General features: G+C 43.0%; 1 protein-coding gene across 20 annotated transcripts in view; it reads left to right on the plus strand.

Annotated features, from left to right (window-relative positions):
* The window catches only part of CTC1 (conserved telomere maintenance component 1), a 56,884-nt gene that overhangs the window by 16,065 nt on the left and 14,345 nt on the right, over window positions 1-26,474 (plus strand). For 18 of the 20 annotated variants that reach the window (XR_015688474.1, XR_015688477.1, XR_015688473.1 and 15 more), the window contains exons 2-8: window positions 9-127; window positions 225-299; window positions 406-484; window positions 997-1,059; window positions 1,180-1,257; window positions 1,549-1,752; window positions 16,219-16,323. Coding sequence is in view for 13 of the 20 variants with exons in the window: in XM_087666064.1 (XP_087522190.1) it covers window positions 9-127; window positions 225-299; window positions 406-484; window positions 997-1,059; window positions 1,180-1,257; window positions 1,549-1,752; window positions 16,219-16,323 (723 nt within the window). In the remaining 7 variants the exon portion in view is untranslated. The remainder of the gene's footprint in view (window positions 1-8; window positions 128-224; window positions 300-405; window positions 485-996; window positions 1,060-1,179; window positions 1,258-1,548; window positions 1,753-16,218; window positions 16,324-26,474) is intronic. The other 2 variants (XM_087666065.1, XM_087666067.1) reach the window with 2 other exon arrangements.

The following is a 26,474-nucleotide window of genomic DNA, read 5'->3' on the forward strand; positions in this document are numbered from 1 at the left end:
TCAAATAGGTGAGTGCAAGGCACGTGCACTTTCTCAAAGTATCATGCTCGACTGAGACAGCTTTGCTGTTGGCTGCCTGTACAATATCACATATTGTGATAAAATGCTTCTCCCCCCTCAAGACCTTGTAAGAACAGCTCCATTGGTAGGGCATAGGAGGTTGTTCATTAACAAATTATTACTAAGTTGAGCTGGTCTTCCAACTTTTCCCCTTGCACTTGAAGGTACACAGGACAGTGGGAACTGCAAAGTTGTTTGAGTGGTTTCCTTGAGTCTCTGCCTTTTTCCTCCACTTTTTGGTAATGTGCTCTTTGTGTTTCTTTCACTTCTTTATTTGCTAGTGTTTTTCTACATATCAAGTTTTGTGGATTGATGTACGAAAAAGCTGAAACTCAAGCCTTACAGGGCTTTGCAGATAATAGCAAGTCTGAAGCAGAAGTTTCATGGTTTCTACAATGACAAGGAGATTCTTGGGACCACTAAGGTGACAGCTGTACAAGTTTGAGTATTTTAAGATTCTAGGAATCCTGCCCTGCTATAGCTGTATACGATCATTCAGTGGTTGTGGTTATGACAAAGTTCTTTCAAGGCATCGGATCTACAGGAAAGATGCATTGCTTTAGTCCCAACAGATTAAAGTTTTCAAATGACTTGGCTGCCTCCTTAGAAAGAAGATCCTCATAGTTACAAATCTCAATTGTGTGGTCCATTTTTTGTGAGGTTTTTGGCTGACGATGAACTACTCAATAGTACAGGTTCCACTTTTGTATTGTTGTTGGTAAAAGGTCACTTGCTTCTTCTTTGAGATAGGACTAAATATGCATCATATTCATTATGGTGGCTGCATGAGTATGCCTGAAAAATTTGTGTTCTTATGATTAATCTTATCAGAAACTAGTCATGTAATGTTGCCTGAAAAATTTGTGTTCCTATGATTAATCTTATCAGAAACTAGTCATGTAATGTCACTTTGTTGTTTCTATTGGCATGGAACAGAGCAGAGGGTTTGCAGAAAAGTACATCAAGGATTTTTTCAATGTTGCAGAGGGTTCTATTCGTGTATGACATGTACAGTTTTTAAGGGCAAATATTTATTTTCTGTGTGACATTTGGTCTGAATTGTTCAGTTTAAATATCAAAGCCTGCTCATGATTACTTATTATTGTGCTTTTTGGGCAGGATGTTTTCAAGGAGTTCTTTTTGCATCATCAATTCTGTCGCCTAGCCATGTCTGTTTCTAATGTATTTTCACCACAGGTTAATGTTGTCATGAAATTTGCTCAATGCTGGAAGTGAATTGCATTTAATGTGCTGCTTGAACTGCTGTGCTTGACAACACTTACTAAATGCACTTATCAATTAAGTCAAAAAAAGAACCACTGCATGTTCTAAGTCAAAATTTGACAATTATCTAAGTCAGTTCCAGGAGCATGGCATAATGAAGCATAAGCAATTCTTGAATATAGATTGTATGTTTGATCACCGGCAGGATGGATCTTTTGTAAACGAGTTTGGAGTTATTGTTACTAAGCTTCTCTCACTCTGCAGGTTCCACCATTGAAAAATTTCTGCAGGCATATTCAGTTACTGTGGCATGACCATAATTCAGTATTGTGCGGTTTGAAGCCAGATTATTCTGGAAAAGGGGAAACTGGATATGCTGTCCTCTCATGTGAGACAACAAAAGCTGTTTTCTTGAGACGGGTGATATCAAGCAAGGCCATTGATGTGATTTTACTAGGTTATCTTCAGGTAAGACACAAGCAGTTGGCTTTTCATACAGAAGTTAAATTTCACAGCTTAATTTTCTTGGCTTGGCGGGCTGAATTTTTCTCCTGAACTGATTAGAAGCTAAGACACGAAAAGAGACCACCAAAGCCAGAGTATGCTGGCAGTGAGTGCAGTGTCCCCTAAGCATAACTAACAGTAGGGTTGGATGGCTGAGCAGGTCGGTGAAATAGTAAACTGCAATCTGCTGTTTGCAGGATGATGCAGCCTCAAGGGTGTGGAAACACTAAAACCTACACAAGCTAAATGTAGGGTACGTGTCGGTGGTGCTGGTGGGTTCCCCCAGAGCAGTAAGCTTGCTCTGTACTCACCATCTTTCGTAATGCCCTTGAATTGCCTTCGAAATGTGTGGAGCAGTTGGCGAAGTGCCCAAGAAGGTTGGGGAGAAGACTGGAGGAAAAGCCCTTGACAAGGTCCAAGGAGGAGGGTTATGCAGCCTGGAAAGTTTGAGAGAAGGTCCAGAGAAGGTGGAGAGAACTCTAGAAAAGAAAGGGCCCGTGGTCCAAGGTCCAAGGTCCAGGTTTTAAGGATCTGACTGGTCTAAGATCCAAGGTTCATGGTCCAGAGTTGGATCCCAGTTTGAGGTCCCCTGAGAGGAGATAGGTGAAGATATAGGAAAGAGAATGCAGAGAGGAGAGAGAGTGCTTGAGAGAGGTGAAAAGAACAGAGAGGAGGGAGGAGAAGGGAGGGCAGAGAAGAGAGAGAGTGCTAGAGTACGGTGATAGGTGACATAGAGGAGAGAGGGTGAAGAGATTGGGAATTGAGAGGAGAGGGATGGAGTAGTGGAGTGAAGAAGTGGAGTGTAGTGTGGTGCTAGTTGAGGTGGAGTGGAGTGGAGTGTAGTATGAAATACAATTGTGGAGTGAGGTGGAGTTGAGAGGGAAGAGAGAGAGGAGAAGTACACAGTAGAGAGAAGTCCACACACTTCTATTACTTTTCAATGATCCTCATGACAGAGAGTTGCTTCCTTTTTATAGAAGAGAAGGGCTAAACAAACAATCTTATTACATCTTTTCTTTCTCTGGAGGGAGACTGATGTGCACTGAATGCGAGGAAAAATCTGTGCGCGTGCCAAAGTCCTCCAAAAAAAATTTGGGACTAGGTTTAGTCTTGGGTCTAGAGTCCAGGTCTAGAGTCCTAGAGTCCGAGGTCCAAAGTCTTGGATGAGAAAAACAAAAACAATAATGAAGAAGAAGAAAAAGGAGGAGGAGGAGAAGAAGAGACCACGAAAAGGAAAAAAGGAGAGAAAAGAAGAGAAAACAAAAGATAAGAGAAAAAACTAAGAAAGAGAAATAGAAGAAAGAAAAACACATTGGATATTGGACCCTACATCCAAACCTAACTTGGATATGAACCTTGGACCCGACTTCCTTTCTACCACTTGGGTTTACACTATGGATCCAAACCCAAGGACCTTGAATCGCACTTCCTTTTTTCCGCTTGGGTCTAGAATGGACCCTTGACCCTACTTCCTTTTGTCAATTCCAAGTTGGGTTTGTGGACCTAGGACCCTCCTTCCTTTTCTGCACGTGGGTCTAGACCGGACGGACCTTGGACCCTAATGTTGCCTCTTGGGTTCACACTCTAACCCACACCCAACTTTCCTTTGTTGAGAAACAATAGGGTTTGAATGGAGAAACATAGAGTGCATAGCAAACAATGCAACAAAGAAGCTCATAAAGAATGATTAACTGTGAATTGTGTTGAATGATCTTCGAGCTTATCTCCATTGTATTAGTATGATTCAAGGTTCACGATTCATCCTTCTTCTTTAGAGTTTCTAAGTTTTTGTCATATTGTTTCCCATGCAGTGTGTTTCTCCTTGCAAACCCTACATCTCTCTACATGGTATTAGGGGGGAGGTGCTCAAAGATGTAAAATCCTCATTCTTTGTTGAGATGAAGAAAGGTAGCAGGATTGGTGACACTCGTAGTTTCCATATTATTTTACCACCATGGGGGGTATCATTATCTTCTTTTCCCTTGCACCCTCTCTTTACAGGTTTGACACAGTGCTGCTACAGCTTCTCCATAGATGGAAGCACAGATCAATATCAGTCTACTCCTTCGGGAGAGAGTAGTTGTTTGACACCTTCCATTACTTCGGCTCCGCAGTTCACTCCATTGAGAGACATCGACTGTTACCCACTTTTGGCCCTATGTGAGCCTATCCTTTTCCCACCCTCAACTACTCAAGTTTGAGTGGCCACCTCTAGGAGTTCTTCAACATCTTCGACATCTTGACACCCTAGATACCTTCTTCGGCATGGCTGACGGCACTTCCTTTGTCATCAGTTGGTTTGGAGCTCGTGATCCATGAGTTTTTAGATTCCGTATCTCTTGCAAAGGGGGATGTACTCTTTTTGCTCTCAGAGGGGGCTCCTATTTCTTCTTCGGCTTTAGAGGGGCCTTTGAGTCTCCACGCTCAGAGGGGGCATCTACTCATCATGAAGTTCTTCCCCACCATTTACTCTTTTTTGGGGATGGTTGCCTTCATGCAATCATTTCTCCTATTCATACCCAAGATCTTCAGCGCGACCACTTAGATTGGGGCCTTGGAGGTTTGGTCGTGACTCGGTGATGAGGCCTTCAAATTCCTTCCAGCATGGAGTTATGGAGCTAGTGGCTTCTCTCTCCCGAGGTGGAGTCAGGTCTTACAGTTCATCCCGTCTATTGTCCCTTACTATAGGTTACCTATGAGATTGAAATCTTGGATCTTTGGGATCCTTTACATCTTCTTTGTATCTCTCTTCGCTTCTCTTTCATCGCTTTTTGGGCATGAGAGGGGGTGTTGAGAAACCACTTTTTCAGTTTACACACTTCATTTAGGGTTTCTCATTGATAGCCCCAACAAGGGTTGATGTCCTCATTTTGGTCACTTTTTCTGTGAGTGCCCACTTAGTGGTGCATCACCCTAGACAACTTATGCCTATAAATAGGCTGTCACTTCATTCATTCTTCACATCACTCGTTCTTCATCCCTCTTTCTTCATCACTCCGACACTCTTTTCTCTCCACTCCATTGTTTCTCATACCCCTATTGGAGGACATTGTAGTTCGTGCTCACTCTTCCTTTTCTCCTTTAGGCGCCTTGTTTCCTCATCATCAGGTTTGCGTTTGGAGGTCTTTTGCAGTTGTCGACCCTCCTCCCTTGCTAGCGACATCTCCCCCATCATCTAGTGTCAGTCTTTTGTAGTTGGCAACAACCTCCACCTATCAGCATCATTTGTATCTTGTGTTTGGCAGCCTAGAGGTGTTTTCTGTATTCGGTGACATCATTGCCACGTGGTGGCACTTTTGCAATTCGCATTTGTTGATTAGGGGCATCAGGCTTTAGCTTTTCTCACCCAAGCGTTAGTCTCGACTAGTTGACGTTATCATGTACCATTGTGTTGGGTAGTCAGGAGGCATTTGGCATTTGCATTTTGCATCTTGGCCCACTTTCCGACATTTGAGGACTATAGTTTGCTATCCTTGATAGCTAGTGATCATCTTGCTCATCTCTGACGGCATCAAAGGATTGAGATTCGCTTCCTTGACAACTATCCTTCACCTACTTGATTAGTTCGATAGCCCACTGCCTGGAGGATTGCATTTCACTCCCTTCATTGTGCAGATTCCCACAGGTGCTACTTTGTGATCCAGACAGGACAATGCAGTCAGCTTCTGAGCTTCTTCTTTGTTGTATCAGCTTTTCTTCTCATATCATGATTCAGTGCATCATCACCGTGCTCTTCTCGTGTTTCTGAGTTTCTCTTCTCTCTCAATGTTTGTTGTACACACAATGTTTCTCCCCGCAAACCCTATTGTCTCTTTGCACCATTGCACATCTTGATACCATCCACACATTTTTGGCTCAAATTGTGGTTTTTTTCCTTCTTCTCTTTCAACACCAACACAGAGGATGTATAGTCTCTAACTAGGATGGGAACTTGGAGGTTTTAGCCATTACTTGGTGGCTCTACCTTTGCATGCTTACCAACATGGAGCAACGGAGCCAGTGGCTTCTCTCCTAAGGTCGAGCTTAGGTACTACCAGCCCATTCTATTTCTTGCTCTTCCTTTCAAGTTTCCATTTAGATGAAACACTTGGATTATCGGGTGGAGAATGTCTGTTTTACTCCTCTTACAACACCTTTATGGGCCAGAGAGGGGGTATTGAGCAATATCAACTCATTCACTTGATCACACCTTTGACCTTAGCCCTCTACTACTACTGTCCATACCCCTACCTTTGCGGATATCTTAGTGCATGGTGCTGTCCATTTGATCGTGACATTATACTAGTAGGTGACTTCATTCTAGAGGTCTTCGCCACATTGCCATCAGCTCCAGACACTCCAGATTGCTGTGTTCACAGCTTGGTGACTTGTTCATCATGTTTGGTTACAAACAACTCATCTTGTTCTAATCCAAACTAGAGGTGTTGATACATATATGACTTATATTTAATATTATTCCACTGCTATGTGTTTGACATGTCTTCGATCGTTTCCACCTCTAACCATGCCTTGACAACACCTTTGGACAGACATGTAAATTTTTTCGACTCCACATCTACAACCCTCCTTACAAAGTTGGATTTGAATATTGCTTTTGTACTCCTTGATATTGGCCCTACCCATACTTTCAGCTCCCATTTTCCCATCCCCTCTTACTCATATGTTTTTTGGCCCTCTTTATCAACTACTGCAAGGTGGACAAGGAGAGTGCCATTCTTGGGAGTCTAATTGGTGCTTATCCTTCTATGCCTATTGGACCTTATTATATTCTGGTTTCTTTGACTTTTCTTTGATCTCGCCTAATTGGACCCACATGAAATCTATTGGGTCCACTCATGTTCCTTGCAGCATACATTAGAGGCTACACACTCTTCATCTTAGACCAGGATTGTGAGTTGATGAAACTCTAAGCTTGTCATTGGTAACTTCTACCAGTAGGGGAGGTGATGTAGATGATGAGACCTATTGACCTTCTCGTCAATCTGTTTTGCTGGAATTTGAGGAGGATTTGCCTTCCACCCCCTCTTTCCCCTAAGGTAGATCCATTGCCATTACCTATGCCACCTTCATCTCTAAGCTCATCATTGGTAACTTCTACCAGTAGGGGAGGTGATGTAGATGATGAGACCTATTGACCTTCTCGTCAATCTGTTTTGCTGGAATTTGAGGAGGATTTGCCTTCCACCCCTCTTTCCCCTAAGGTAGATCCATTGCCATTACCTATGCCACCTTCATCTTTCTTTTTTGTAGACGAGCCACCTTCTCTTATCTCATCCATCTACCCTCTCTACCCTTCCTCCTTTCCCCTGGCCCATCTTGTCACTCTTACCCCCACACTTCCTTTCCTTGATGAATGTCTATGTAAAAAAAATGGTCATCAACATATCACTCTCCTCTCCCTCAAGGCAAACGACTTGACTCAAACACCATTATTGTTGTCCTCAACTTTCGTAAAACTAATGTAGTTGATCCACTTATCCATAATCATGTCCAAAACCTCCTCACCAATCCCACTTCTTTCCTCTAAAAAAAGGGGGGAAAAACGAAAGGTTAAAAACAGCAATTAGAGGAAAAGAAATCAAATACTAAAGAAAACAGCAAAAGATAATAAAAAAAAGCAAGAAAGTAAAAGAGAAACCTCTTGTTTGACTCATCCCATCTTCTCTCTCCTCTCCTTGCCTCTACAACATTCTTGTTTGCACCCTTCTCTTCATCAACTTCTCTTGCTCTGGTCCTATCTTTTTGAAAAAATCGATTCACTTTGTTTGTGTATTCAATATGACTTCAACCGCTCCTACGTCCATCTATGCCTTTGTAACATCTTTTGACTCCCCTATACTTTTGTCTCCTCCATATCTATGCACCTCTCTATTGCATCTCACTCCTCGGCACTTGGCCTATCCACACTTTTGGCTCCCATTTGTGAAGATATGCTAGTTTGCACTGAGGAAACATAGAAAGTACAACCACGACTAAAACACCAAGCCTAAGACAATGAGGTGCAAAATGTAAAACACAAAATTTAAATTTCAAAGCGTAAAATCCTAAATGCAAAACCCAAAACCCAAAACCCAAAACAAAAAACGCAAAACCCAAAACTCAAATAGCAAAACCATAAACGCAAAACATGGATCACCAAGGTAGTAGGAAGCCATGTGACAGTAGGAGGAGATATTAAATGATGAAGGGAGCAGCAAATCTGCAAATTGCAGCAGTTGGTGCAGTGTTGGATGACGTATCGGGGCATGCATTGCAAAATATAGCCTGTTTGATGCTGAGTGGATGCCTAGACAGCAAGGCGGCCTCCCTCATTAGCAAATGCAGCAGTTGGAGGGGTTGAATGATGTCACTAGCAATTGGAGTGATGGGCAGCAAAAGTGGATAGGTTGCGAGGGGAGGATGATCATGTGGCACTAGTCTAGAGCAGTTGGACAGCCGCGGGAAGAAGGTTGATGGTTGAGATTTGCATGTGAATGCGAGAAATGTGCATAGAAGGATAGGATTGAATGGTGGGCAGCCTATCTATTTATAGACGTGGAAGGATCCTCCCTTATCAGGGTTTTGCATGTGGGATATACAAACTCTCTAGAATTGCTTCCCATTCAATAAAACTTTTGGTAACTTATTGTTTTGGGGATGTTTTAAAGAGCGAATTAGCGGGTAATGAATTTTTAGTTGGGCACCCCCTCATAGGCCCAAAGCTAGAACCAAGAAGGGATTGGAAGAAAAGCTCTAGCCCATTTTGGTTACCCCAAGGCGTCCCACCTCAAAGTAGCTAGGGCATCAACACATCAGTTGCACAATGGCCTATCAAGACTACAGAGGCGATGCTTATCTTACCAAAGGAGTCTAAGTACTCACCCAAGAGGGGACATGGCATTGGACAAACGGTGCTCATCGGTTGTCCAATGGCTTACGAAGTCCTACAAAGACGGATGGAACCATGTTGAACATTTGTTTTTTTGTCGGAGGAGAATAGATATGGTTTGTGGCCTTTCAAGTAATTGTGTTCCGTGGGGAGAATGAAAAGGGATGGTTAGATCCAACATATCACAAAACAAACAAGCTAACCTGACCAATGGAGGGTGTCGATGACGACGGAAAGGGTGATGAAGAATGGCAAGGTGATGAAGAACTGTTGGTGGAGATAGCTTATGATCTGCCCAGGTGTGCTCTACATAATGAGATGCGTCGTGTTGGAGGTAAAGGTGTTCGTGGCTAGCCGCCCGTGTATTACTACATTGATAGTACTCGTACACCTGTACATTGCAAGTGGCGGGCACCCATCATTGTCACATCATTCTCTATTCTTTCAGTGACATTTGAATAAAAGAAAGGCCGGTCACACATTGTGATTGTTGGAGTTCCCACATCTTGTTTCTCTCTCTCTCTCTCTCTCTCTCTCTCTCTCGGTTCCACTCGCATGTTTTCACTTTGGGCTCACTCTGTGCAAGTGGTATTAGAGCCAACCATTCGAGGGGCTTCTTCATCCTTTGCTTCAGCCTGGATTCAAAGATTCAACTCAAGGTTTCATGGCAGCCATTGTTTTTTTCTCTCGAGATATGCATTGAGTCTTTCCTTCTTGTGGCTTGTTTCAGCTTGCTTGTGCTTGTTGAGGAGCTTCCCAAGGCTTAGCTGAGCTTTGTTGAGTGCTTATTAAGTTGAGGAGCAACCATTTTATCCATTTTTGAGTGGATACAAAGCATGCTGTAGAAGTCGTGGATAGTTATGGCAGCTTGACAACACTGTTGTATTTTGGCCATAACCTTTGCATATGGTATTGTATTTAGGTGTTTTATAGCTAGAAATGAAGAGTGCGGCGAGATCTATAAATCTGGGCACTCACGGAGTTGATTGTATGCAGTTTTTTGTTCTCTGTTTTGCACAGAACAGAACAATTTTGGTTTGGACAATAGACAATAAATTCCATAATGCATGTTTGATGCTTCGGGGATGCTATTTTGGTGCCTAGATGATATGGTTATGGTTTTGGGCTGATTTGAGCACGCATTTGGCTCACTTTTCTCGGAGTTTTCATTGTTGTAATAACATGGCTGAATATCATTTATTTGGGAAAAGCATATGCCTCTTGTCACTTGATGCTTTTGGGGCTTGGTATTGATGCTTGAATGTTTGCTTGACACTTGGGGATGCTTGTCAGATGTCTTAAAATGCTTTTGGGCTTTGACTTAGCTCGCATTCACTCCGTTTTGTCTGTCATATCCTTGCTGTTCATAGTGGACAAAAAGCAGTTATCTAATAAAGATTATGGTCACTATTCTTTGAAGCTACTGGGGTACCAATATTGGATGTATTGACACTTTGGTTGTCATGTATGTCTATGGATATTTTTTATGACATGCTCCAAAGCTGAGATTGGCTTTTTGATGCTTTGACATTGGTTGCCATTCATGTCCTTGGATGCTACAATCAGAGTCTTGCCGACTACTTGGGTTCAGTGCTTTTGTATATATACTTTATGGATATTGGATGTCAGGATGTCATCACCATGATGTTTTGAGCTTTGCTTGTTCATTTGGCATTCGACTTTTGCTTCAGTCGGAGCTGTTCGACTTTCTGTATTGAGCCGCTTTTACACTTGGATGTACTACAAAACATTTGGTTTATGCAGTTGAACTTGAGCTTATCACAGTGAGAGAGAGGGACTCATTGTGCCATGTACATACTCTCTTGATATTTATTGAATGTAGTTACTCTATTGTGGGTTGATTTGATCTCTTGGCTTGGACCTGGTACTTATGTCTGCCAGGGTGTTGTTAGTGGTATTTATATGCTTTTGGGTTATGTATTGAGCTTTTACTCAGCGGGTTATGCATATGACAATTCTCCTTATTTACCCTTGAGACCTACCTTGTGCATGGTATCTATGCCTACTGCATGTATGGTTTTTGACACATTGCAGTTGTGATAGTTTTCAGTGCTGGCTGTTCTTGGCTTCTTCCTTCTTGGTTGATCACAATTGGTTGTTGGTATATTGCTGCAATTTGTTACAGCAACTTGTCATTTTAGTTTTATGCATTCTATTCAAGGGCGACCACATGGACTCCATAGTTTTTTGCTTACAATTTGTGGACAGCTCATGACTTTGGCAGTATCTCCTATCTCTTGCTTGATTTAGCAGTGGTTTTGGGGCTGATTTGCAGGGTATTACAGCAGCTTGTCTTGCCCTTCTGTGTACTTGCTTGGTCTCATTATGGCTAGCGGTTTTTGCGATAGCGTTATTGTCAATATTGAGAAATTGGATGGGACAAATCAAAGCTATTGAAAGACCTATATATGGTAGGTTTTAGTGTAGAAATTGCAGGGTTAGACCACTAAAAAAAAAGGGGTTGCCAAATGCAAAAACATTGCGACTAAGAATTGGGATAAACTAGATGAGCTATGCAGGTCCACAATCATTTTATCACTCTCTAAGCATTAGAGTGCATATGAGCTTTGAACAGATTGAGAATCTTTATGACAAGCAGAGTCTTATATCTCAAATGTATTGGTTGAAATTGTAGGATGTTATGATTGCCCTCTTGATAGAAAAGGTAAACAGAAAGAATGTGGATGCTTTCCGTATATCACATGCATTGACTAGGAGAGGCCGGCAAGATGAAATGGCCATGGTAGAGACTCTAACAAGTCTTAATCTAGGACACATGGATAGTCTCGTAGTCGTAAATCCTGTCTTATTTGCCATTATTGTGGGAAAGCAAGTCATATTCGGCCATAGTGCCATAAAATGCTTGAAGACGAGCGCAAGGAAAAGGGAAAGGGTAAAGTGTAGGATAAGAATTGTGATCGTAGCATTGTGCCTAGCAAGTCTATTGTCAAGATTGAGGAGATTAATGTAGTGCAGCTTGATATATCTCATGATATTATCTTGGCAGCTTTTTCTTTGGATACTTCACAGTTGATTGATGCTTTGTTTGGATATACTCAGTGTTGGTTGATAGATTTAGGGGCTTTTTTTCCATGTGACCCCTATTGAGAGTGGTTTTACTCCTATCGCAGCATGACTAGATCTGTCCGTTTGGGTAATGACGTGGCATTGGAGATAGCTGGTATTGGTGATGTCCAGTTGCGTTTTGGTTTAGGTAGCATGTTCACTCTTCATATTATATGTCATGTACCGGCTCTCACGAAGAGTCTTATCTCTGCTAGCACCTTGGATGATACAGGTTATGTTCTATTTTGGTGATTCCTCTTGGAAGATTACTCGTGGGAATCTTGTTATTGCACATGGTGCTAAGTCTAGTATTCTCTATCCTTTGTTTGTATCTGGGTTAGTTGACCATGTTTTGGTTGTGGTTGCAGTTCCATAGGTATCTCTTTAGCATCATTGCCTTGGACACATGTCTTTGAAAGGAACGAAAATGCTTACTAGTTTGCAATATCTTCCATTCCTTGACTATTAAGTGTTTTGAGTCTTGTGATCATTGTTTATATGGTAGGCAGACACGTAATATGCATAAGAAGTTTGGTATTAAGCGCATGGGTGAGCCTTTGGCTCTTGTTCATTTGGATGTATATGGTCGCATGCCTTGTGAGTCACTAGGTGGTGCGAAGTACTTTGTCACATTTATTGATGATTACTCATAAGGTTTGGGCTTTCTATGTTAAGCGAAAATCGGATGTTTTGTTTACCTTTCAGCGTTGGCTTGCTCTAGTTGAGAACCAGTCTAGGTATAGATTGAAATGCCAAAGGTCAGATAATTGGGGTGAGTATGTCTCAAAATCTTTTAAGTAGTTTTGCGATGAGCGAGGTATTAAGCATCAATTGACTGCTTCTTACAGTCCTCCCTAGAATGGTATTGCTGAACGCATGAACATGACGATTCAGGAGAGAGTCTGTCGTATGCTTATCCTGGCAGGCTTATCCCAACAGTTTTGGGCTGAGACAATTACTATTGCTGTACACTTGATTAACTGGTCCCCTTGGATTGCTATTGATTGCTAGGTTGCAGAGGATGTATGGATTAGAAACTCTCAATTCTATGCTTATTTGCGTTTCTTTGATTGTGAGGCATTTTGCCATGTTTCCAAGGAAAAGCGTAATAAGTTGGATCCTGAGTCCGTGAAATGCATCTTTCTTGGTTATGGGGATGCAGGTGAGATGGGCTATCGTCTATGAGATCCGTAGGTTTGCATGGTTATTCACAACCATGATGTTGTTTTTCATGAAAAAAAGATGGATAAGTAGCTTGAGCAAGTGGTTGAGGTACGTAGGGTGATTTTTCAGGAGGAGCCTTTTGCTCCCATATGACCAACTAGATAGCTTGTAGCATAGTTGATGCTCAAGTGGTCTAGGCTCTGCTTGTTGTGTAGGATCAGCTTTTTGAGATGCTCTACTAGAGCTAGACATCCGCTTGAGCGCTTTACGTCCTTGATGAATTATGTTATGGTGACAGATGCAAGTGAGTCTCTCTCTTATGATGGGGCTATGCATAAAGATGATAGTCACTTATGGAACATGGTCATGCGATCGGAGTTTGACTCCTTACAGACTAACCATACATCAGATATGGTTCCTTTGCACAGTGGCAAGAAGGCATTGGCATACAAGTGGATGTATAAGTTGAAAAGTATCCCTGGACGCCCCAAGCTTACTTATAAGGGCAGATTGGTAGCTAAAGGTTTCAAGCACGAATATGGTATTGACTTCGATGAAGCCTTTTTTCCTGTGGTCAAAATGACAACCCTACGCTTGATACTAGTATTTGTTGCTCAGCTAGATTTGAACCTTAATCAGATGGATGCAAAGACAGCTTTTTTACAGAGGGACTTGCATGATGAGATCTATATGTGGCAGCCTAAGGGCTTTGAAGAAAAAGGTAGGGAACACTTAGTGTGCAAGTCGAGAAAGAGCCTATATGGCGTTAAGCATGCACGTAGGGAACGGTACCACAGGTTTGATGCTTTTATGCATTCGCAAGGTTATAGCCATAGTGCTATGAATTTGTATTTATACACAAAGAAGGCTCGTGATGGAAGCCTTATGATTTTGGTACTCCATATGGAGGATATGCTTATTGTTGGGAGAGCTCATGATGAGTTGGATGCCCTTGAAAACCTAGCTCAAGAAGAGCTTTGAGATGAAGGACATCGGATAGGTCTCGCACATTCTTGGAATGTGTGTCACGATGATTGCTCTAAGGGGCTTTTTTATTTGTCTCACAGAAGGAGTATATCCATAAATTCCTTGAGCAATTTCATATGCATGATGGTAAGTCTATTGGCTGTCCTCTAGCTTCTCATGTGAAGGTTAGTTAGGCCAATTGTCCGTAGTTTGAAGAGTAGAAGGCCGAGATGGCCAAGATCCCTTATGCATTTGCCATGGTGGCAAGGCCCAGGCGTATGGGATCTGCTGCCGTGTAATGGTCGACCGTCAGGAGTCCGAGGTTGGACAAGGCCCAATCAGGCGACTCGGTGGGGAATGGACCGGACGGGTTTGGACGGGACCGAACGTGGCGGATAGGATTGGACGGGTCGAACTAGTTGACCCGTCCGTCAGATGTGGACAACCTTGATCTATCCTACTGTAGTTCTTGGCTTCTGAGAGGAATTATTAGACCAAGGTCTAGGTTTTTTCAAAGAGTATCTAACTGTGATACCATGTAAAGAAATACCCTAACACAAAAACTTAAATACAATCGCACAACAATGCACAAACTGATAATAGAACACAGTTAGGGTCAGGGTAGCACAAAGACCATGAATATAATGAATGATGAAATGAATGAATTTGAATAGATACGATGAATGAATACTAACTCCCGAAATCCTGTGTTTGGAGGACCGGCGTAGAGAGTATGAGCTGGATTTTGTGTCTTACTTTGATGGATCCTAAAGCACAGCAAGGCAGCCTCTGAAGGTGTCTAGTAGCAGCAGACACACTAGTGGATGCCCGATTAGTAAGGGATGGGCAATGAGGTGAGAGAAAACTGCAAATGCAAGTCTGAATGATGATGTGGTACGTTGTCAAGAGTGCAAAAACTGCAAAATGCAGATTTTGGAGATGCTTGAAGCAGGGCAATAGTAGTTTTGATGCAAGTGGCAGCTTGAGAGTGAAAGCACTGCTAGAAATAGACCATCAGCAGTAGGCGACTTCTCCAGGGCAGCAAATGCAAGTAGTAGATGGCCACCAGCAGCCAAGACACAACCTTCTGGGGGACTGGTAGAAAGCAAGTGACAACAGTTATGAATAGCAAACTGCGAGGGAAGGCTGGTAAACAGACGCTAGATCGTAGATGATGATAATGGAGAGCTCCAATTGAGATATTTTTTGAGAATGAGGGGTGGACAGCGAAGCTTCAACACTTGCAAACTGCAAAAATGGGATTGGACTGAATGGAGGGTAGCTTGCCTATTTATAGAAAGTTTGGAGCTCTCTAGGTTTGGGTTTCTTTTTAATAAAAGGTTTTAATTCATTAATTAATTTGAGTTTTGGAGCTATTTTAATAAAGCTAATGCATTGTAGCTCAACAACCATAAGGTCTTGGGTTCAACTCCTACATTCTGCAGGGTCGAGATAAGAACATATCATACTTGTTAAGCGGACTACATTGTCAAGCCATCTCAGATATTGTTGGCTTGTGTTTTTTGTGTGAATCCATTTGTTAGTTGTGTTTGTACACTATGCGAACCCTGGTGTATCCTCACATGGAATTAGAGCTGGTGCTCTTGGAAGATTGTTTGGAGCTATTGTGAGAGCTAGGTTTTGCATGAGCAGCACAAGCTGACTCATGATATCTCTGTCATAACTTGCAATGTCTTAGTAATCTTCATCCTGGGAGCACCTCGTTTCCACCTTGGTTCTTTTTCTCTGGTAGTTTTGCCTGCTGGAAAGTGGGTTGTTTGAGCCCTGCTCTGAATTAGGTTCCTTAAAAGCCTAGAGAAAGGGCAAATAGGAAATTTTGGTCACATAGGTGATACAGATAAAAGGGAAACGCAAGGAAACAACAGATTAGGATGTGTTGTGTTTATATTTGGGAAGACACCGTTTTCCTGGAGAATGTGATTTTTCCTAGACAATATAACATTCGTAGGATGGGAAATGGGAAAGTATGGTCTGCAGATCCCTGTAAAGCTAAGTCACACAATAAAGGTTTGATGCATTACAGGTTATCTATCTTAATTGTAATGTGAAGTTATTTATGATTGTTCCTCATAGACCTGCACTTCTTCCTTTGCATTTGTCTGAATACTGGATGGGTATGTATTACATCCTCTCAAAATTGTATGTGTTGTAGATAATATTAATTCTTGATTGTAGTTTGAAGTCCTTTTAGGTAGATCTGGAATTTGGTCATGCAAAGATATTAAGTAAAAGGTGCTTGACACAGATTGAACTGCTGTGGTAGCACAGTTCTATGGAATGCTACAAAATGGCTTATTGAGTGTTTTTCTGTGCACATATTGTAGTTTTCTAGAACGTCTGGAAGATTGCAATTGATTGATTCGACTGGAGCAATAGATGTTGTGATTCCTGACCTTCAATCTGCATATTTCTTCGAAACAGCATATCAGGTTTGAGAAATTGCAATTTTTCTTTCTTGTCTTTCTTGTATACATTGATTGCTTAAGATAAATGGCGACCTTGTGTTGATCTGACTTTGTGAAGTAGAGAGATAATATGGTGCCAGCAGGCAGAGCTACTGTAATTCCAGCTTGTTTAAGGGGATGTTTACAGATCCTCAGTGCTGGGTGCTTGTCACCCATGTAAAGAGTCTACATTGCCGTGAGTTCTCAGGCCAGCTATTGTGTGTTCAGCCATCCTCCTGAAAGTTGTCATATGGTGTGGAGATCAATTTATGGCTGTGTGACATGATCAGGTTGATTGTGTTTTGCATGTACATGACATGTTTTGGGTATTGGTTGTAGGGCTTTTCATGACCTGTGCCCTTAAAAAGCAATTACTAGGTTAGGAAAGGGTTGCCCATGGCTCTGGCACTCCATGTTGGGCTTATGTATAGAGGGGTGGGCCCGGGGGGTGGGGGGAGATGGGGGGACTATTCTAGATTTGGAGACACATATGATTGCTCTTCATTGGTCACTGTTCCAGGCTTTGTGTGAGGGTCAGCAGCACTGGTCTTTGATTGCCATGTTTTATCTTGAGCCACAGGGTATTAAGCATGGAAACACGAGTATTTCTGCTTTATGGTGGCATGTGGTTAATGCTGACCAGCTTTTTCAACTTAAATATTCCATGCTTTTGAATAATTTGATCTACTTGTACTCTTGATCATGCTGTGCTTTTGAGATTATGTTTTGGTAATTAATACAATTACACTTTATGAAAAAAAAAAGATTGTGTTGGTATCTAATATTAATGTTTATGTGAGAGAGAGAGAGAGAGAGAGAGAGAGAGAGAGAGAGAGAGAGAGAGAGAGAGAGAGAGAGAGAGAGAGAGAGAGAGAGAGAGAGAGATGGCGACCTGTCACGATTGGCTTTCTGCATTTGTGATCGGAATCTGGTTCTGCTATGGCAAATCTGCAGGAATCTAATAGTATGGAGATGGCCTTTCTTGATCAGCAGATTGGGCAAGGGAATGACAAAGACTTGGCAGACTTGGATGGTGATTCGTTGGCTGAAGAATTCGGGCCGTTGCTGGACGGTGATGAGATGGGCAAACGTTGTAGGGCGTTGGTCGAAGAACCGGTCTTAGGCCCGAATTTGCCTCAGCTAGAGGGTCATGTTTCGTGCTCACAACCTGATGGGTCTCTTCAGTTCATGTTGGATAGTGCCAATCATCTTATGTCGGATTATGTCCATTGTAATGAGGGTAAAGCTAACTCATTACCGGATGGGGACCAAGTAGTTGCAGCCATCGGAACAAACTTGGTCTTACAACAAATTGCTGCTTTCCATGAGAGGGCAGCCATCTTTTATTTTACTAGGACTCCTTTGATCACTAGAATTCGTGCTTGGTTGCAGTCCATGCTTGTCTGTTTTGAACAATGCTTAGATGATGCTTTAGGGCGTATGCATGCTCCCCTGGTTGAAGAGATTTATGATGGTTTGAAGGGGTTCTTTGAGGTTATTTTTCGTTCCGCGGAAGGACAAGCTCTTATTATGCAACGCATTCCTTTGTTTATGGATGGGCAACTAGTTCATGTGGTCCCTTGGAGGCCCATGGCTGAGTTTTAGGAGGTGCTGAGACAGGCATGCCCAATTTGGGTAGAGGTGGTTGATTTTCTTGCATATCTCTGGAGACTCCTCCCTCTAGTTTGAGAACCCTTGGGGAGGCTTTGGTGGAACCTCGATTGGCTTCTCTCCATCGGAATAGGGCATGTATACTTTGGAATACGAGGAAACCTTGCCGGACAAAAATTCGTTTTGAGCTTCCAGGATTACAAACGTTGGTGTATGAGTTGAAATGGGGTACTTTTGCAGGACAGTATTTTAGATGTGGCCAGTTGGGCCATTTCATTTAAGAATGTGACAAAAATATGGAGGTAGTGCAATGCCCTATGGATCCATACATGGAAATTCAAGACCACCTCCCTCAGCAGACGATTCAGAAGCCAGTAGTTGATCAAGCGTAGCTCTCCCAACATGGTCGTGATAAAGGCAAGAAGGATGTTTTCCATGCTTTGTTTGCGGGTTGGCGGAATTTGTCTCCTCAGGAGGATTCTTGGATCACTGTGGTTCGTGGTAATATCAGATAGGATTCTCGCTCGACTCCTGTCTATCCTCCGTTGCCCCCAATCACTCAGGCCTTTCAATGTAGAGGTAGGGGATTTTATATGAAACCTCAATCTTCACGTGCTTCGGCAGTGGAAAAGAAAAGGACTTTTGATTATGCTTTATGCTTCAATGCGTGTGGGACGCTTGTGCCTCCTCGGGATGTTTTTCGTTCCCAGCAATTGCAGTTTCCTTCTTGGGCTTTGATTGTTGGTTTGCAGAGGGTAGATCTTGTAGATGTTATCCGAAGTGAAATGGAGAGATTCTAGACTGCCAAGGCTTTTGATGTAAAAGGGAAAGGGAAAGCAGTGATTCAATAGTTTTTCTCATTTGTGATTGATCATGAAAATTGCTCTGTGGAATGTGAAAGATATTTCTTGAAGCAGTAAATAGTATCGGTTGTGGAAAGTTGTGTTAGCTGGAAATTGGGATTTCCGAATGATTCCGCATCCCGACGGGATCTTTGGTCCACTTTGCAGGGCTCCATGTCACTCGGCCGAAGGGGGTTTTTGATGGGAGATTTCAATATGTGCGTTGACTCTTCTCAGTCCACTTCAGGGCATTCGGTAATGGATACACCGGAAAGCCAGGTGTGGAGTTCCTTTGCTTTGCACGTACTCAAGCAAGATCTTTGGTCGTGGCTTCACCCTTCTTTTTTAGGGTTTACTTTTCATTCCGCACAATATGCAACTACCTGGTCGCGACTGGACAGAATGTATATCATGCAGGGGGATGATTTTCTTCCCGAGATGCTGGAAATGAAGGTCTTGCAGCAATATGCGTTGTCGGACCATTTCCCCCTCCAGCTTGAGATGCGGGCACACTCTATTGCACCTTTTGTGCAATTGCTGGATAGGCTCCCTTTACGTTTCAACTCCTCTTATTTGCAGCATTCAATTTTCCAGGGCTATATGCAGCAGCTGATTGAGAGGTTCTTATTGGACTTCGTCTCAGAGGGCTTGCCTTCATTTGCACGGCTGCTCTCTAATGTGCAGCGGGTTGCTCGCCAGTATGGGATCCATCATGCCTCGCTTTGCCGCCGACGTCGACATGCAGCAGAAGATTTACTGGCTTTGGTCCGTTCCTTGCTTCTGGATTCCCCTGATGATGATTTTCTGCTGTCTCTGGAGATGCGGTTGGCCCATCTTATTCAAGTGTTTCAGTTGAAATCTTATCAACAGGCCAAGCTGCACAACTTGACTGACACATTGCAAGATAGTGCCTGCCAGTCTCATAAGTTCTTTCGCGCCTTGCATGCGTCTCCGGCTCGCGAAAATATGACCAGACTCCAGGATTCGGAAGGTCGCATGGTCACGGATCCGCAGACCATTGTCACTATGTGCAGAAACTATTTTATGGAACTTCTTGGTTCTTCTTTCTCGCCTTCTAGCCAGGTTACGCATGCCCGCTCGGTCTTCTATCATCTGGTCCGCCAGCAGGTTCCAGTTGATATGCAAGCCACTTTGGAGACGGATATTTGCGAGGAAGAGGTTATGGATGTTTTGTTGCACCTGCCAAAGGATAAAAGTCCTAGCTGGGATGGTCTCACTAATGAATTCTTTCAGACCTCGGCCACGCAGTTGGTGAAGCCATTGGTGGCCATGTTTCAGCAGGTTTGGGAAACGGGGGTCATGCCCTCCTCATGGAAAGAAGGCCTTATCAAACTACTTCCAAAGGTCCCTTCGCCGTCAAAGCTGCAACACTAGAGACCAATCTCTTTGATGGGCTCCATGTATAAAATCTACTCTAAAGTGCTGGCGAATCGGCTTCACAAGCACCTTCCAGCTATTGTGCATCCTCTCCAATATGGTTTCATTAAGGGCCGCAACATTCTGCATAATATCTTAAATGTGCAAATGGCTATTGACTATGTGCGGCACTCCGGTCAGGAAGTGGTATTGATTCAATTGGATTTGGAAAAGGCGTTTGATTATGTGGACTGGTCTTTCATTGCAGACCTCATGTCTGCTATGGGCTTTGGTACCCGGATGTCCCGATTGATCTACACCATTAGTGCTGCGGCTTCCTCCAGAGTTATGCTTAATGGTGGGGTTACAGAGCCATTTGTCCTTGCACGCTCGGTCAGACAGGGTTGTCCTTTGAGCCCTCTCTTCTTTGCCCTGGCGACTCACCCGGTCCTTTCAATGTTATCCTCCATGGCAGCCTCTGCTCAGCTGGCCGGGCTGTCTCTTCCGTTGGGTCAGCACTTCGTTAGCCAATCTTTGGCTGATGACACCTTTATGATTTTGCAGGCGGATAGGGACAACATTCGAAGGGCATTAGATGTTGGACACTCTTTGGTCAGGCCTCTGGGCTTCGCATCAATGCCTTTAAGTCAGCCATTCTCAGTTGTACGGAGTCTGATTTACAGTCCTTAGGCTGGCAAGGCCAAGTGGTTTCCCGTGGCTCCATTGTCAGGCATCTTGGATACCCATTGGGGGTGGATGTACGACCAAAAGACCTGCTGGAGTGGATTTCACAAAAACTGGCGGCGAAGTTTATGTATTGGAAGTCGCAAGCGTGGCCATTCCATGTCCGCCTCAAAGTGGCCCAGACAATCATGCTACCAATGCTAACGTATTTCCTGCCTTTGTTGCCATGGACGCCTACTACTTTGAAGGCTCTCACTCATCCCATCCGTTTCATGTTGTGGAAGAAGGATTCATTGCAGGCCAGCATTTCGTGGATTTCATGGTCACATGCATGCACCCCTAAGCGCATGGGTGGTGGAGCTATTTTGGATGCACACACTCATATGTTAGCTCTCCGTTGGTCCCTTTTTCGTGCCACGTGTGGATCATCACCCGTGGACCATCATAGCCCGTTATTTTCTTGAGGGCAGCGGGCTCCGCCATGGCAACACATGGCTTCGGGCCTCCTGGTGGCATGTCCTTAATGCTGACTCTCGTGTTTCCAGTCCCTCTTCCTCTTTGTTACTGCACTTGGTCGGCTCTTGGAAAGTGGTGCTCCAAAAGGCCCGTTGGCACCCAGTAGGGGACCGCTTGCAGACTAACTCCTTTCAGCTGGAATTGTTGGCAGTATCGAGACTCCTTTCATGGGAAGATAAATATCAGCTCAGACCAAGATTTAATCGCATGGCCCGTTTAGGTGTGACGTCGGTTGCGGATGCTACCCTTACCACTCGCAATGTCCTCGTATCGTTTCGGACTGCTAGGTGACTCTTCAAGATCCCGCGTGGATACCGTGATTTATGGGAGCAGCTTTCGTCGGAGCTTTAGGGTAGGCAACCCTTTCCTGCCCTGGCTGTGGATCGCCCTTGGCAGGACTGGGACCTTGCAGGCCGGCTGAGTCTGGAAAAGGCCTCTACTAATCAGGTGTATCATCTTCTCGTTCAAGATCACCAATGGCTGGGTGAGCAAGCTAATACTGTTTGGGGACTGCGGAAATCATTGTCATGGTGGCAGAAAACGCTGATGGAGGGCTGGTTAAATAAGACACCTTTCAAATGCAAGGTTTTTCTTTGGCGGGTGATGATTGGTGGTCTTCCTCTGGCCTCGGCCCTTGCCAAGCGTCGCATCTCGAATGGCAATTGTTTCTTCTGTACCACACCGGCGGAATCGGCCCGACATCGTTTTCTCTCTTGCCCGCTCGCCAAGAATATCTGGTCACTCTTGTCGCACATTTGGCACGCGGTGGTGGGGTCCTGGCTAACTCCTTTCGATTGGGTTTTTGTGCGCCCGAAGTATCCCACACCGCCACAGTTGCATGTGAAGATCTTATTTCACTTTTTCAGATATTGGGGATGCTGGCACATTTGGACCACGCGCAATGCTTTTCTCTTTGATTCGGCCTCTAATGTACCGCGACATATTGCCAGGCTTAAAGGGCTCTTGCATTGGCAGCTAGATCTCATCCGACACTCCGACTTGCTCCCTCGGGAGGATTTGCATCCGTGGCATATGGCAATTGCCTCTGGGTTGTTGCCATGATTGGTGTAACCTTTTCAGTGCATTACTACGGGGCTTCCCCACACGTTGGCCTAGGGCCCTCGTGTATCTTGTAATCAGAAAAAAGAGAGAGAGAAAGAAAGAGAAAACCTCTTCACATGATGGCTTTGTGTCATCATGTATCTTGTAATCAAGTAATCTTGTATTTTTTTCGTAATTAATACAATTACCTTTTACGAAAAAAGAGAGAGAGAGAGAGAGAGAGAGAGAGAGAGAGAGAGAGAGAGAGAGAGAGATTTACGAAAAAAAAAAAGAGAGAGAGATTCGTAGGACTGAGAATGGGATGATGGGATGTCCATTCTCCTATGGTCAAGCTGAATAACGCTTTCAATGATGTAGTGTCTTGTAGTTGGATATGGATGAGGATGAAATGGTCTTGAATTCTGACATGGAACATGTTGAGCCCCTTGTCAAGCGCTCCAAGTTTGTTGAGGCCTCCCTCGTGGGAGGGACAAATGCATTGCCTTGTGGGGAATCACAAACATTGCCTTGTGCTTCGGAGACTTGTCACACTTTGTCCTATGCTTAAATAACAGGGCAATTGGATGATATAATTGCTACGACTTTGAAGAGAATAATGTCATTATTATTACCGTGCATACAAAGAAGGTATTATGTTTGTTCTTCTCCTTCCATGAAAAAGCAATCATCTTGCTCTTTATTACCAGAATTCTTATAATGTCTTCCATATGCTTATGGTTGATGAGTGTTGTGCAAGAGGACTATATGGAGGACCTTTTTGTGGGCTCAAGGGGGTTTTATGAGGTCTTGCTCCAATCCGCTAATCAATGTGGTGTATTTTTAAGCAAGCTGCCATTGTTCTATGATTACAAACTGGTGCATGTTGTCTCATAGTGGCCAATGGTAGAATTCATAGAGCTACTAAAGCAAGAATGCCCAATTTGGGTGGACGTGGAGGGTTGCCCTACCATCAGTGTATTGGCCCCTCTTGCTTGATGCCATGACCAAGATTGGTAAAGTGTTGGTACTCCCCAATACTCCAGCCATTAATAGAAACAAAATGTGCATGCTCTAGAATACGTCTTGAACATAGTAGCCAAAAAGGTTTAGAAACGAAATGTGTTTCATAAGTTTATTTCAAGAGGGGGTAAAATAAGAAATGCGGGGTTTTTTATATAGGGATTTTAAAGTAGTTTTAACTAGGAAAAAGAGGTTTTAAGCCTCTATAGAACTCTCTCTTAAACAAAAAAGGCCAATTGAGCTTGGAGTGATAATACATGAGAGTGATTTGAGAATAATACGTTACATATCGATGATCCATTATTGTCTTATGTCAAAGTTAGCTATACTATGTTTCGGATCTCAAACAGTATGATTCATACATATCACATAAAGAAAATTGGAATAAACATGTAAATAGCTCATGTATAATATGGACTGAGTCAAGTTGCATTATCATGATTCTCATTCCAAAACAAATTAACAAAATGTCAAAATCTAGAATGAATCATAATATATCATAAATAACTCATAAATGAGACGAAAGTTGTATGATAATCAACTCTCAAGAAAAGAATAGATACTAGATTGATAGAGCCGAATAACTAAACAAAATCTTGTTAGTGGTGAGAAGTGCGAGCAAGTGCCTTTGTTTGGAGGAAACTTATTCTCACGAGATCATTCTTACAAGGCCTTCTACCACCAAGGAGGAGGTTCCTTAACCTCATTGCTATATTTGACAATGGTTTGTAGACCAACTTGACAAGGGAATGGGATGTTGAGGGAAATGAATGCTACATGTTTGACTTTTCTCTTTCTAGTGAGTATGAGATTGTGCACGAGCCACTACCTTACAAAGATGACGACTCTAGTCAAGGGTTAAGTTTGTCATCCAAAATCTTGAGTCCTCACGAGTCATTACTTATTATCATGATCATGTTTTTAACATTGTTCAGTAGTTTTTGTAAAAAAAACCCAGGTTTTTGGGACCCCCCTTAAAAAAAAGAAAAACGTTTCATAAGTTTCAAACTCAAAGAAATGTGTTTCTTTGCTATGCTCTTGCAAGTGTTCCACGTGGCTACGAGTGAATTTCTTTCTTACGCATACGTTGCACTTCTGTCTCAAATACTTTGGAATACCTCTTGCAAGTGTCCCACTTGGCTAAGGGTGAATTCCCTTGGTATGCATACTTTGCATTTTTGTCTCAAATGGGGAGCCTTTATGGGACATTGCTTCGATTGCGGACGATTGGGTCACTTTATGGCAAAATGTACTAAAAGCAAAGAAGAGATAAGATATGTAGATGATGTTCTTGGGGTACAACAAGATGCATATAGATACCTAGCGCGTGGGGGGAGAATTTGGGCAAAGGCAAACAATTGCTTTCACCTCTCACTGATGGTGCCCATGGTTGGCAAGAGTTGTAGTCAGAATATGGCAAAAAGTCAGATGACTTTCAGAACATTGGATCCTTGGAGGATGCACAACATGTCTTGTGCACCTATGTGTGTCGTATAAGGACAAGCCTTTGTCCTAAGGTGTTGGTGTTATACCTTTGAGTATTAAGGCGACCTCCCTCTTATCCTAAGGCTCGACAAGAGCCATTATGCGCTCCCCCTAAGCGTTTGGCCTTTGACAAGAACGGTAAAGTCATTACTACATGGGACCACAGATACCCCCACTACAACACAATGGATGTGGAATTGTCCTTGACTTCTAAAGCATGTGGTAATAGGACAAATACCTTTGTTGTGTTGATAGATTTTCTGGAAATGAGGATGTTCTTGTTGTTTTGGCAAATAAAGTTGCATCGAGGTAGTTGCAGTGCCACCCTTGATCTCCCCTTTCATTATGAAACTCGCTAATGGGATGTTCGGGGTATTTTTTAACATGGCAAGTAGCATGCTATGTGGCAAACCTTGCACTCTAATGCGTGGGATGTTTTGTGTATGATGGAGCATAAGAATCATAAAGAAGCAAGGAGAACCTTGCACTATCATGGCTTTAAGCTTGTGAGATGTGAGAGGATGCACAGAGATGAGCTCAGCTGAGAGTATAGTTGACAATGAAGAGAGTGTGAGAGTGAAGACACGACTCCCAATGCAATAATCAAAGAGTGTAATGTGCAAGTACAAAGTACAACCCTTAAACCTTAGGGTTGCTAATGTGTGGTCACACTTGAAAGGTGTAAAACATGATTAGTGCCCAAATTGTGTAACATAGGCACATAAAATAAAAGAGAACAAAATTGGTGGAAAAAAACTCTCGTAAGGAGAGTAAAAAGTGTCCCAATGTCCTACTGAGGTTCACCGATACTCTTTTGTGAGCGTAGGCGTGAGTCAAACCCAACAAACCCCCTTGGAGTGAAGAGTGATCAATATACAAGGATCATCCACGAAAGAAGATCAAATTTAAAGCATTGCGGAATGCTTCAAATTTGTCAGGAGGAAGAGCTTTGGTGAAGATGTTTGCCACATTACTGGTGGTAGGACAGTAGGCAAGGCTGATATCTCTTGTATGTAGCCGCGCTCTAACAAAGTGATAGTGGATCTCTATGTGTTTCGTGCGTGCATGAAACACTGGGTTCTGTGCCATTGCAATGGCACTCCGACTATCAGTAAACAAAGGAGTAGACTGTGTGACAGATACGTCTAAATCAACCAACAAACGTCTCAACCATACACATTCAACTATGGTAGTGAAAGCTGCCTTCTATTCAACTTGACAAGATGATGTGGCAACAATGGATTGTTTCTTGCTAAGCCAAGAGATGCAAGATGAGCTAAGAAGAAACAATTTCCACTCGTAGAGTGAGGTGAATCAAAATCACTAGCCCAATCTGAATCATTGTAAGCATGTAGTTGTAGTGGTCCCCTCTTGCCATAAAGCAATCCAAGAGTCCTAGTACCCTGCAACTAACGAAAAACACACTTCGTAGCTTGCCAATGTGACATGCGTGGGTTGTGCATATATCAACTCAGGACTGAGATTGCAAACTGGCCTTGTGTTGCATAAGTAAATGAGACATCCAACCACTAGAGCATAGGTATGGATATCAAACAAATC

This window comes from Lygodium microphyllum, chromosome 24, assembly GCF_053477565.2.
Source record: "Lygodium microphyllum isolate KBCC chromosome 24, Lygodium_microphyllum_v1.1.10, whole genome shotgun sequence".
Taxonomy (NCBI): Eukaryota; Viridiplantae; Streptophyta; class Polypodiopsida; order Schizaeales; family Lygodiaceae; genus Lygodium; species Lygodium microphyllum.